Source organism: Pelophylax lessonae (assembly GCF_965119305.1).
Source record: "Pelophylax lessonae genome assembly, chromosome: 12".
In the NCBI taxonomy this organism is placed as follows: Eukaryota; Metazoa; Chordata; class Amphibia; order Anura; family Ranidae; genus Pelophylax; species Pelophylax lessonae.
The window spans coordinates 155570031-155583056 of NC_138779.1; the positions used below are offsets into that span (position 1 = coordinate 155570031).

The window sequence follows — 13026 nt, forward strand, 5'->3', positions numbered from 1 at the left end:
TTACTTGCATGAGTGTGCGTGCAGTACACATTGAAGTAATAGAAACTATGAATGCTTCAAGCTTCATCAATGCCTTGAGACGATTTCTCGCCATCAGAGGATCAGTCAAGACACTTAGGTCTGATTGCGGTACTAATTTCGTTGGAGCCTGTCGAGAGTTAGAGCTCAACTCTAGACCAATCCAAGACTTCTTAGCTCAAAAGGGCTGTACATGGATATTCAATCCTCCTCATTCTTCCCATATGGGCGGCTCATGGGAGAGAATGATTGGCATTACACGTAGAATACTGGACTCTATGCTTATGGACTCAAATTTCACAAGACTTACCCACGAGGTTCTAACCAACTTTATGGCAGAGGCATCTGCTATAATTAATTCCAGACCACTGGTTCCAGTGTCAACAGATTCAGAGAATCCAACTATCCTAACCCCAACTACTCTGCTTACCCAAAAGCTTGTGTCCATTCCTGTCCCACCCGGAAACTTTAACTCAGGAAACCTACGCTATGACCAGTGGAAGCGAGTGCAACACCTCGCCAACTGCTTCTGGAATCGTTGGAAGATGGAGTATCTTTCTACTCTGCAAGGACGCAGGAAATGGCAACACCCAAATCCTAACATTAAAGTTGGAGATCTTGTTCTGCTCAAGGATCAACAAGCTGGGAGACTCGAGTGGCCTATGGGACTTATTATAAAGAGTGTTCCTAGTGATGATGGCAAGGTGAAGGTTGCCAGACAAGGGACTGTAAAGACCATCAGACCTATCACTGAACTTATTCTGCTCTTGCCCTTTGGAGAATGAACTTAATTGCGTATGTTGTTTGTTCTTACCTTTTGACTTCAAGAAGGAAGAGTCTTGGACGTTAATGTTAACTTGACGTTGTTGCATTTTTTGCATGTTTTTTCTTTGTCTTTCAGGTTCTCAAGACATCAAGCAAATTGCACTGTTGTTTATTTGCACTTGTATAACTACCGTTATGGTATAAAATAGTGACATTTACAATGTCAGACAGGGAGTGTGCTGTTACACAGTTAATATTCTCATTATTGTAGATGCAATTTACATAGTATATTCTGTGATTTATTTACCATGTATTTTTCTATGGGTAGGTATTTGCTGCCACCTTCTGGCCTTTTTTGGTAATGCTCTTGTTCCTCCTGTGAGCATGATACATCATTTCCTTGTATGTAAACTCCACCCCTGCTCTTGCTGTATTTCCTGTCTCATGGCTGCTTGCATTTGCCTCATGTAACAGGGACTCTTGTATTCCACATGCTAAGCTAAGGAAAGCATCATCTTTTGACTGCATAATACTAAAATCCATTCATTCTGCTGTATTCCTGTTGTGTGATGTTCAGAATAAACCAGCTTTTAGATGAAACCAGTATTGGTGAGTTCAGCTATCTGAGGAGGATTGTCCGCATTGACCGTATCTGCTTATACAGGCCAGGCACAGAGGTCTCACAAGGGTTAGATCACTATCACAACAATCCGAGTCAGAAAAATAGTTACATACATAGTTACATAGTAGGTGAGTTTGAATAAAGACAATAGTCCATCCAGTTCAACCTGTGTAGGTGTGTGTGGCCGTAATCATCTCACATACCCCTGAATGTTCTGATCCTTGAGATGTACGTCTAAGAGTCTTTTGAAAGCCACCATACTTCCCGCAGAAACCACCTCTTGTGGTAGAGAATTCCACAATCTTGTAGCCCTAACAGTAAAGAACTCCCCACGTTGCCTGAGGTTAAAACGCTTCTCCTCTAAACGCATTGTATGCCCTCTAGTCCTCATGCAATCCCTTCGACTGAATAGCTGTTTTTCTATGCAGAGATCACCATTGAGATATTTATAAATTGCTATCATGTCCCCTCTCAGGAGTCTCTTCTCCAGGGAGAATAAATCAAGCGATTGCAGACGCTCTTCATAATTAAGGTCCTCCAATCCCCTAATTAGTTTAGTTGCCCTTCTCTGGACTCTCTCCAGCTCCAACACATCCCTCCTGAGGACTGGCGACCAGAACTAGACAGAATACTCCACATGTGGTCGGACCAGAGTTTTATAAAATGGAAGGATTATAGTCTTATCTCTGGAATACATCCCTTTCTTTATACATGCTAATATTCTGCTGGCTTTGGCAGCTGCCGCTTGACATTGCATACTATTACCTAGTCTATCATCTACCAAGACTCCCAGATCTTTCTCCATTTTTGATTCCCCCAAGGGATCCCCCCCCCTAACGTGTATTGTGCTTTTATGTTTTTAGTCCCCAAGTGCAAGACCTTACACTTCTCCACATTAAACCTCATTTGCCATGTCGTTGCCCACTCGGTTATTTTGTCCAGGTCATTCTGTAGGATATCTGCTTCATGCTGTGCAGTTATTGCCCTGCCCAATGTTGTGTCATCTGCAAAAACTGATATGGAACTACTGATCTCGTCCTCAATGCTGTTTATGAATAAATTGAACAAGGTTGGTCCCAGGACTGAGCATTGGGGGACCCCGCTTACCACCTCTGACCAGTCTGAGTATGCGCTGTTTATTACCACCCTTTGGACACGCCCTTTTAGCCAGTTCTGTATCCAAGAGCAAACCCTGCTGTCGATACCTGCAGACCTTATTTTATAAATTAAGCGCTTGTGGGGAACTGTATCAAACACCTTAGCGAAATCCAGGTACACCACATCCACTGGTCTGCCCCTATCTAGCTCACAGCTCACCTCCTCGTAGAATGTTAAGAGATTGGTACATTTGTAAACCCGTGCTGATTACTGCTGATGATGTTGTTGTCTTTAGCAAACTCTACGATATAGTCCCTTATCATCCCCTCCAGAAGTTTACATACTATCGATGTCAAACTGACAGGCCTATAATTTCCAGGGATATGCCTCTGCCCCTTTTTGAAAATCGGAATCACATTAGCTTTCCTCCAATCCCCTGGCACATCTCCTGTCCTAATACTGTCAGCAAAGATCAGGAACCGTAGATATAATCTTACTGAGTTATTTGAGTACTCTCGGATGTACGCCATCCGGGCCTGGTGATTTGTTTGTGTTAATTTTATCCAGCCTTTCCCTGATTTCACCCTCTGTTAGCCATAGTGGCAAGTCCTGTGTATTACTACTAACCATACAGTCATGGTCCGTCTACCCCTCCTTTTCCTGTGTAAAGACTGACGAGAAAAAAGCATTCAGCACGGTTGCTTTTTCAGTATCCTCTGTAACCATCCTCCCATCATCGTTAATTATGTGTGCAATATGCTCTGCCCTAGCTTTTTTGCTGTTGATATATTTAAATAATTTCTTTGGGTTCTTTTTACTATCCTCTGCTATTTGTCTCTCAAAGTTGATTTTAGCCATTTTGATTTCGTATTTACTTTTCTTATTTGCCTCCTTGTATTGCTCGAAAGCCGATACTGTCCCCTCAGATTTATATTTCTTGAAGGCCATTTTTTTTCCCTTAATAAGTTTTTTAACATTACGGTTTAGCCAGCCAGGTTTGGCTTTGTCTCTTCTAAATTTATTTCCCATAGGAATGCACTGCAAGATGCATTTGTTTAATATGTTCCTAAAGCATTCCCATTTTTCCTCCGTGGTCAGTGATCCCAGGGTTTGGGCCCAGTTTACCCTTTCCATCAATGAGCACAATTTTGGAAAGTTTGCCCTTCTGAAGTTTAGGGTTCTTATGTTCCCCACTTGCCTTGTTATATTGTTGTTTACGCTAAATGCGATCATCCTGTGGTCGCTAGAGCCCAGGTTGTCCTGGACTCCTACCTCCGAGATTAGGTCGGGGTCATTAGTGATCAATAGATCCAAGACTACATTTTCTCTAGTAGGAGGATCCACCAACTGTGACATGTAGTTGTCCTGTAAGATTTCCGTGAATAGACTGGACTTCTGTGAGTGTGCAGTCCCCTCTTCCCAGTCAATGTCAGGATAATTGAAGTCCCCCAATATTATGACTGATCCCAGTTTTGCCACTTTACCCAGTAGTGATATAAATTCCAGCTCTACCTCCTCCCTTTGGTTGGGTGGCCTATAGCAAACCCCCACAACTACTTTTCCCTTTTCTTCTTCCCTATGGAGTTCTACCCACACGGATTCTAACTCCATACTCATCCCTTCCGTAATATCCCTCCTCTCTACCACCCTTGCATTGTTCTTGACATAGAGACATACCCCTCCCCCTCTTTTTCCTACCCTGTCCTTCCGGTACCCCGAATACCCTTGGATATTGGCCAGCCAGTCATGTAAGGGGTCGAACCAAGTTTCCGTTATTCCCACAAGGTCTATGTCCTCCTCATGTACTAACATTTCCAACTCATCCATTTTATTAGCTAGGCTCCTGGCATTAGCATATACCCCTCTTAATTTTGTGAAAGTTGATCGTGAATGGTGATTATGTTTTATTCCTGTTTGGTCTGAGGTTTTCCCGCACAGACCCCCCAATTGACGTTTTGGAACTACTGTCGCTGCTGACTCTACTACTGACTTCTGTCCTTTGCTCCCTCCTGACTGACTCTACTTCTGAGCCCTCCCCCCCCTTCTCCTAGTTTAAAAGCCCCTCCAACTTGGTGGTCATCTTTCTCCCCAAAAGAGCTGTACCGTCCCCATTAAGGTGCAGCCCATCCTTACTAAAGAGCCGGTAACAGACTGAGAAGTCAGCCCAGTTCTCCAGGAACCCAAACTCCTCCTTCCTACACCAATTCCTCAGCCACTTGTTAAGTTCCCTAAGCTCCTTCTGCCTCTCCTGTGTGGCTCGAGGTACCGGCAGTATTTCAGAGAAAACCACCTTGGAGGTCCTATTTCTCAATTTATTCCCTAAGTCCCTGAAATCATTCTTTAGGATCCTCCACCTTCCTTTTACTTGGTCATTAGTGCCCACATGCACCATGACTGCTGGGTCATCCCCAGCCCCGCCCAATAATCTGTCTACCCGATCCGCGATGTGCCGAACTCGAGCGCCCGGTAAACAACCTACTGTCCGGCTACCGCAATCTTTTCGACAGATTGCCCTCTCTGTGCTCTTGATGATTGAGTCCCCAACTACCACAACCTGTCTAACCTTTCCTGAATCTCGGCCCCCCTTCTTCCTGGAGCCGCCACTCCCCTGGCAGCTGGGGGAGGGCGCCTGCTCCAGCACTGCCACCCCTGAGCTGATATCCCCCTCAACCTGCAACTTGACAAATTTGTTAGGGTGTACCAACTCAGGACTGGCCTCCCTGACCCTCATCCCTCTACTCTTCCTAAAGGTCACCCAACTGCCTACCTCTGATGCCTGCGTCTCCCTCTACTCCTCCCTCCTCTATGCCAGCCCCTGCCAGCACCTGATGGGTAATGTCCAAGCTCCTTTCCAGGTTGTTGATGCTACGCAGTGTTGCCACTATGTTTTCTAGATCCAGGATCTGGGCTTCCAGAGAAACAAGTCGCACACATACTGCACAGCAAGTATTCGCGAGTGGCATCCGCAATCCTGTCGGACATTATTACCCACTACTCTATGGGGATAATTAGTAACGACCTGCTATTCCTTACCTACACTACCTCTATCTCCCCTGGTACTAAACCTGGGGTACTCACGAGTCGCTAAGATACTCACGAGTCGCTAAGATACTTGCCAGTCTTCCCAGGTACTCAGTCGCAGCGCACCGTCAGTCGCAGGACACCGTCAGTCAATCGCAGATCGCTATCAGTCGCAGAGCATGGTCAGTCAGTTGGTCGCAGATGGTTATCGGCCGCAGAGCACGGTCAGTCAGTCACAGATCGCTATCAGTCACAGAGCATGGCCAGTCAGTCACAGGTCGCTATCAGTCGCAAAGCACGATCAGTCACAGATGCCTATCAGTTGCAGAGCACGGTCAGCCACACAGTGGTTCCTAAACGCTTTTTGCTTGTGCTGTCCTTATGAGGATTAACTCAGATTAAAGGTGGACGGTCGCACCTGTAGTGGACCCGTTGGATTCCAGGTTAAATAAAGCTACCTTCATTCCGGTTGAGGAGTCCCCGGCCTTTAAATATCCAGCTGATAGGAAGGCTCTGGCTCGCCAAATGTTCACTGTGGCTGGTTGGTTCGGCACTTAGACCAGTATTTGCTATAGCCCTAGTGTCGCAAGCTCTGACAAAGTGGACTGAACTTTTACGCCGGGCTTTGGAGGGGAAATTACATTCCCCCTGTCTTGCGGAGATGGCGGATCAGTTGGTCCAGGGGCTACAGTTGTTCACTCAACTCTAGTCATCACCAGTTAAAGCCCAATATCTTTACGGAAAATGTTTTGCATACTACTCCAATTCAATCTCCCAATTTTCAGACCAGTGGTAACTATGGGTGGCAAAATTTCAAGAAGCTTCTCTATGAAATACTGATCCTTAACCCCAGTATACTATGTAATGATGGCTTATGGGTTATAGAGGTAGTATTGTCTAATTCTTTTCTTTTTATTTTATTTTTATGCTCTTGGACTGCAGTTTTCGGTTTTATATATGTACCGACTTCACTATGATCCTAGTTAAGAGATAGGTACTATTGTTCTCCTGACAAGTACTGTATAAACAAGCCTTGCCTTTCAGCTCCTATTATACTTCTAGAATTAGTCAAAAGACTTTTCTGCTGTTATCATGTTGATACTGATTTTATATATATATATATATATATAAATTTTTTTTTTTTTTTTTTTACTTTTGTACTTTGTCAATTGGTAAACTTTTATAAAAAACAATTGGAAGAAAATTGAATTGGCCCATACAGCAAGTGGTTAATGTAATAATTCTATTTTTAGAACACATAGGGACCCATTCAGAAAGCAAAAGCATGAGGATCCTAATTCTCAAAAAAAGGGAGTTCTTTTCAGCTGAGTCCAATAAGGTTTGAAAATTAGTCATGTGGTTGAAATAGATTCCTATCCTTGTATTAGAGCTTTCTTAATTGAGCATATAGGCAGTACCCTTACTGTCGGATATCTTGACTGTGTGTCACTGTATGTGTACTTTACAGTTTACTGTACGGTTTTCCTTATCTGTGCTATCTCATTGACATCATTACCTTGCATTCAGGAAACTTTACTTTGTTTGAACTTCAGGAGAGACTTTGGCGACTACCATCCAGGGAAATGAAGAAGATGTGGAGTTTGCAGTAAGCACTGCACAGAAAGCTTTTGAGAATTGGAGCAAGCTGCCCTGCCATGTCCGAGCACGATACTTGTACAGGTCAGATTGTAATGTGAAATGGTATTGCAGGAGACTGCAGCCAATGACAAGTTTTTATGTTTACAGAACAAGAGAGTACAAAAAAAAACATGCAATCCAGGGATCTCTAATCCAAACACATTACCACTTGACCTCTGGAAGGTTTTACCCCTTTCTTGACCAGGCCTTTTTTTTGCTATTTGGCACTGCGCTACTTTAACTGGTAATTGCACAGTCATGCAATGCTGTACCCAAACTAAATTTGTCCTTTTCATCACACAAATGGAGCTTTCTTTTGGTGGTATTTGATCACCACTGGGTTTTTTATTTTTTACGATCTACTAAATGAAAAAAAAAAAACAAAAAAAAAGTGAAAAAAATATTTTCTACTTTTTTTCGAGGTGCTAAAATACCAGGGCAGTACAACCAACTCCCCCCCCCCCCCAAGTTACACCTTTTTGAAGAGCAGGACACCCCAAGGAATTTGCTGTTGTGTTGTATTTATGAATAAATTGATCAAAATTGGTCCCAGAACTGAGCCTTGGGGGACCCCACTTACCACTCCAGCCCAGTCTGAGTACGCATTATTTATTACCACCCTTTGCACACACCCCTTTAACCAGTTCTGTATCCAAGAGCAAGCCTTGTGGTCAATGCCTGCAGACCTTATTTTATAAATTAAGCATTTGTGGGGAACTGTATCAAACGCCTTAGCAAAATCCAGGTACACCACATCCACTGGTCTCCCCCTGGCTCACAGCTCACCTCCTCATAGAATGTTAACAGATTGGTTTGACAAAAATGCCCTTTTGTAAACCCATGCTGATTACTGCTGATGATGTTGTTGTCTTTAGCAAACTCTTGGATATAGTCCCTTATCCTCCCCTCCAGAAGTTTACATACTATTTATGTCAGGCTGACCGTCTTATAATTTCCCGGGATATGCCTCTGCCCTTTTTTGAATATCGGTATCACGTTCGCTTTCCTCCAATCACCTTGTACAGTTCCTGTCATAATACTGTCAGCAAAGATCAGGAACAATGGTCTAGATATAGTTTTACTAAGTTCTTTGAGTACTCTCGGATGTACGCCATCCGGGCCTGGTGATTTATTTGTGTTAATTTTATCCAGCCTTTCCCTGATTTCACCCTCTGTTTGCCATTGTGGCAAGTCCTGTGAAGTACTGCTAATCATACAGTCATGGTCAGTGTACCCCTCCTTTTCCTATGTAAAGACTGAGCAAAAAAAAGCATTAAGCACGGTAGCCATCCTCCCATCATCGTTAATTGTGTGCAACATGCTCTGACCTAGTTTTTTTGCTGTTGATATATTTAAAGAATTTCTTGGGGTTCTTTTTAACTATTCTCCGCTCTTTGTCTCTCGAAGTTGATTTTAGCCATTTTGATTCCGTATTTACATTTCTTATTTAATTCCTTGTATTGTTGGAAAGCCGATACTGTGCCCTCCAATTTATATTTCTTGAAGGCCATTTTTTTTTTCCCTTAAGTTTTTTAACATTGCGGTTTAGCCAGCCAGGTTTGGCTTTGGCTCTTTTAAATTAATTTCCCATAGGAATGCACTGCAAAATGCATTTGCTTAATATGTTCCTAAAGCATTCCAATTTTTCCTTTGTGGTCAGTGTTCCTAGGGTTGTGTCCAATTTTTTTTCTCTATCATTGAGCACAATTTGGGAAAGTTTGCCCTTCTGAAGTCTAGGGTTCTTATGTTCCCCTCTTGCCTTGCTATATTGTGATTTTCTTTTTTTTTTTTTTTTTTTGGTCGAACTAAATGGTCTTATGTCTTTTTTTTTTTTTTTTTTTTTAACCACACTAGTTAACTATGTAACTGATCAGATGTGCAGCACCAGGGCAGTTGCAGACTCAAACACAAACTAAAACTAGATACACACTAATACAATTTTTTTTGTTCGATTTCCTTTAGATTTACCTTCACTATGTAGTACAAGGGCCTGCCTGATTGCATACAAATTGAAAGTGTTTAGGTTTGACCTCAATATATGATTTTGGTAAATCTAAAGGAAAAAATCTAAAGACAATTGTATAGTGTATATCCAGCTTAAGTCTCCATTTACACTTGGCATTTTTGGATTCTGCTTGCAATCTCAGAACCAGAGATGTATAGTAACTAAGTAGAACTACTTCACTACTGTACTTAAGTACCGAAAGGTGGTATCTGTACTTTCCTAGAGTAGAATTTGTTTCTCCTACTTCCACTTTTACTTCACTACATTTTTTCAATGATTTCAGTACTTCTACTCTATTTTTTTTTGTGCTGCATAGTTACTCGTTACAATTATAAAAATTACCACTGCCAGAACAGTAGATGGCAGGTTTCATGAAGCTCAAAACATGTGTATTATCGGCGCATACGAAAATAAATCTACTGTATGTATAAATAAAAGCTGCATTTGAAATAATAAAAAACAATATGATGTTCAAACTTTTGACTTCTTTCTTTAAAAACTACATAACACAGTACTGGTACTTTTACTTTCAGTACTTGAGTAGCAACATTTTTAAAAAAAACTACTTGCAATACTCAAGTACAAAAAATGTTGAATACTTTAGTACTTCTACTCAAGTCACTTTTTGATCGAGCACTTCCACTTCTACTCAAGTCACTTTTTGATCGAGCACTTCCACTTCTACTCAAGTCACTTTTTGATCGAGCACTTGTACTTTTACTCAAGTATGGGTTTCGAGTACTTTATACAACTCTGCTCAGAACACACTACAATCACAAATGCAGGTTCAGGTGCCTTCTTTTGGGCGACGAGCTTCATTTGATGTGATTTGCTGCATGCTAAATTGTACGACAATTGCAGAAAATCCGCACCACGTTTAAGGTGCCATTGAAAATAATGGCACCTGAACCTGCATTTTGCAGTTTGTAGTGTTTTGAGATTGGGGGCAGAATTGCAGTGATTCTGCTGCAATCCCAAAATGTCAAGTGTGAAAGGAGCCTAAGATATCTGCTGTATAGTGCAAAAGTATACCTGCGCTGCTATCAAATCAAATACATAAATAAATCCCAATAAATATGGTGTATAAATAATCTGTGTAAAGTGCTAGTGCTCAACTTCAAACACACATTACTATATCATAGATCCCAAACAATATATAAAAAATATTAAAAATACAATAAATACATATTTTATCACGTGTAAATAAATATCAAATAAAGTCTTTCGATAAAAGACGTGCTTAAATAGTGACAGTCTTAGTGCAAAACATAAGTCCAAAGTGCTGCGTGCTCGTAAAACAAGTGCTGGTGCTTTCTCTACACGAGTAGGTGCTCCCCTCCTGGACCCCTACTCACCAGAAGCCAAATAATACACCACTTTCAGAGTATCCTTAGATAGGACGAGCCTTAATGGACCATCAACTCAATCAGCTTTTCTGTAGGTCATATCATCCAGGTATTGCTCAAAAAATGGAAAGAGATGCTGGCATCGTGAAGTATGTAATCACTTTATTCGATGCACACAATACAAGATACACTTACAATGTGACAAAGGTAAAAATGCCTAAAGAATCATCCCACGGGTTGCCAATCCAAACGGCTATACTCACTCCCCGTGTCCCCGTATGTCGGAAGGTGGATGTAGTCTGGCGTAGTACGTACTCGGACGAACGGCTTGACGCGTTTCGCTCCGCACACAGAGCGTTATCAAAAGCTAGGCTTTTGATAACGCTCTATGTGCGGAGCGAAACGCGTCAAGCCGTTCGTCCGAGTACGTACTACGCCAGACTACATCCACCTTCCGACATACGGGGACACAGGAGTGAGTATAGCCGTTTGGATTGGCAACCCGTGGGATGATTCTTTAGGCGTTTTAACCTTTGTCACATTGTAAGTGCATCTTGTATTGTGTGCATCGAATAAAGTGATTACATACTTCACGATGCCAGCATCTCTTTTCATTTTTTGAGCAATACCTGGATGATATGACCTACAGAAAAGCTGATTGAGTTGATGGTCCATTAAGGCTCGTCCTATCTAAGGATATTCTGAAAGCTGTGTATTATTTGGCTTCTGGTGAGTAGGGGTCCAGGAGGGGAGCACCTACTCGTGTAGAGAAAGCACCAGCACTTGTTTTACGAGCACGCAGCACTTTGGACTTATGTTTTGCACTAAGACTGTCACTATTGAAGCACGTCTTTTATTGAAAGACTTTATTTGATATTTATTTACACATGATGAAATATGTATTTATTGTATTTTTAATATTTTTTATATATTGTTTGGAATCTATGATATAGTAATGTGTGTTTGAAGTTGAGCACTAGCACTTTACACAGATTATTTATACACCATATTTATTGGGATTTATTTATGTATTTGATTTGATAGCAGCGCAGGTATACTTTTGCACTATACACTTTATAAAGGTACACCACCTTTTATACCAGCAGCAGCCCACTATACAGTGGTATCAGAAAAAATAGTAATCCTCAGCGCTAGCCTACAATCTTTAAGATATCTGCTCCCTTGGCTAAAAAGCTTCCACTTTATCATGGAAAGGAGCTTACAATGGTCAGCATTTATTTGTAAAACCATTTATCCCGACAGTTTTTATAACTGCCTAAAAAGTGTTTGCTGATGTTCAGCTTTAAATCTTTCTAAGGCTCCATTCACACCAATGCATATTTTCATGCTTTTTGCAGAAACACAGGACATTTTTTTTTTAACATGGGTTCCTATAGAACAGGTTCACATCAGAGAATTTTTGTGCCTCCTGCGTTTTTGGAAAGGGTCAGGGACTTTTTTTAAACGCAAAACTGCTTTTTTGTTTCAATAGACTTCAATGAATAAGCTGCAAAAAAGCACGTAGTGCATTGTTTACTGCGATTTTTACCACAATTTTGCCATGATTTGCGTTTTTAAAATCTGCCCAACAACAAATTTTCTGAAAAAAAACATAAAAACAAACTCAATTTGCGGCAAAATGATGGTAAATAAATGTGGAAAGCACAGCAAAAAGCAATACACAAACACTCAAAAGCAACAATCATAGGCATGAATCAAGCCTCAATCTGCTAGTGCATCTTATACTACCCTCTTCTCCAGATTCACAATGTTAGTGTCCAAAGTTGTCGTCATTGTGCCTCCATCCAGAGTGCAAACACCCTAAGACAGGAAGTGTGTTACTGGGCAGCTGAAAATAAAGCCATACAAAATTTAAAATGGAAAATGAATGCAGCCACCACATCTGATTGGTATGCTGTCCTACATTATATTTTTGTTTTTGGGTTTAATACCACTTTAAGCAAATCTAAGGCCAGCCCCCTCAAGTAAAAAATGTAATAAATTGCAGCTTGATAGTCCCTTGATATTATAGCTGCATTTGTTCTCACATTTCAGGCTAGGTAGATTTTCAGCAATTACAGAAACCGCCTGTACCAGAAATGCGGTGTCCTTGTCCCTTCCTGTGAGTTGCAAAGAAGGCACGACCCTACTTCTCTCTATTGTGTAAACTACTGGTTCCATTAATCCATCATGTAATGGGGGTCAACATCTTTCATGTCCAGCCTGTGTGAAAATCATAGCGGATGCCATAGATACAATGGAGGAACAGCAAGTATGCTATCTGGGTAATTAACAGATGCGAATAAAGAAAGCAAGCTGAAACCGTGTCCGCCCCCACCTCTAAGGGCTGATGAGCTGCAATATTAGATATGTTTTTGGTTTAGCTATACTTTAAATGATTGTTGTATTGGCACCTTACCACTTATCAAAAGCAACATTTTAATATTGGGCAATGGCTCCTTATTACACCTGGGCATGTTGAAGATGCAGTAGCAGCAAACATCTATGTGTGC

General features: G+C 41.4%; 1 protein-coding gene across 1 annotated transcript in view; it reads left to right on the top strand.

Annotated features, from left to right (window-relative positions):
• The window catches only part of ALDH16A1 (aldehyde dehydrogenase 16 family member A1), a 316675-nt gene that overhangs the window by 40621 nt on the left and 263028 nt on the right, over positions 1 to 13026 (top strand). Inside the window, exon 3 of the mRNA XM_082274075.1 lies at positions 7078 to 7204. Within this exon, the coding sequence (XP_082130201.1) occupies positions 7078 to 7204 (127 nt within the window). The remainder of the gene's footprint in view (positions 1 to 7077; positions 7205 to 13026) is intronic.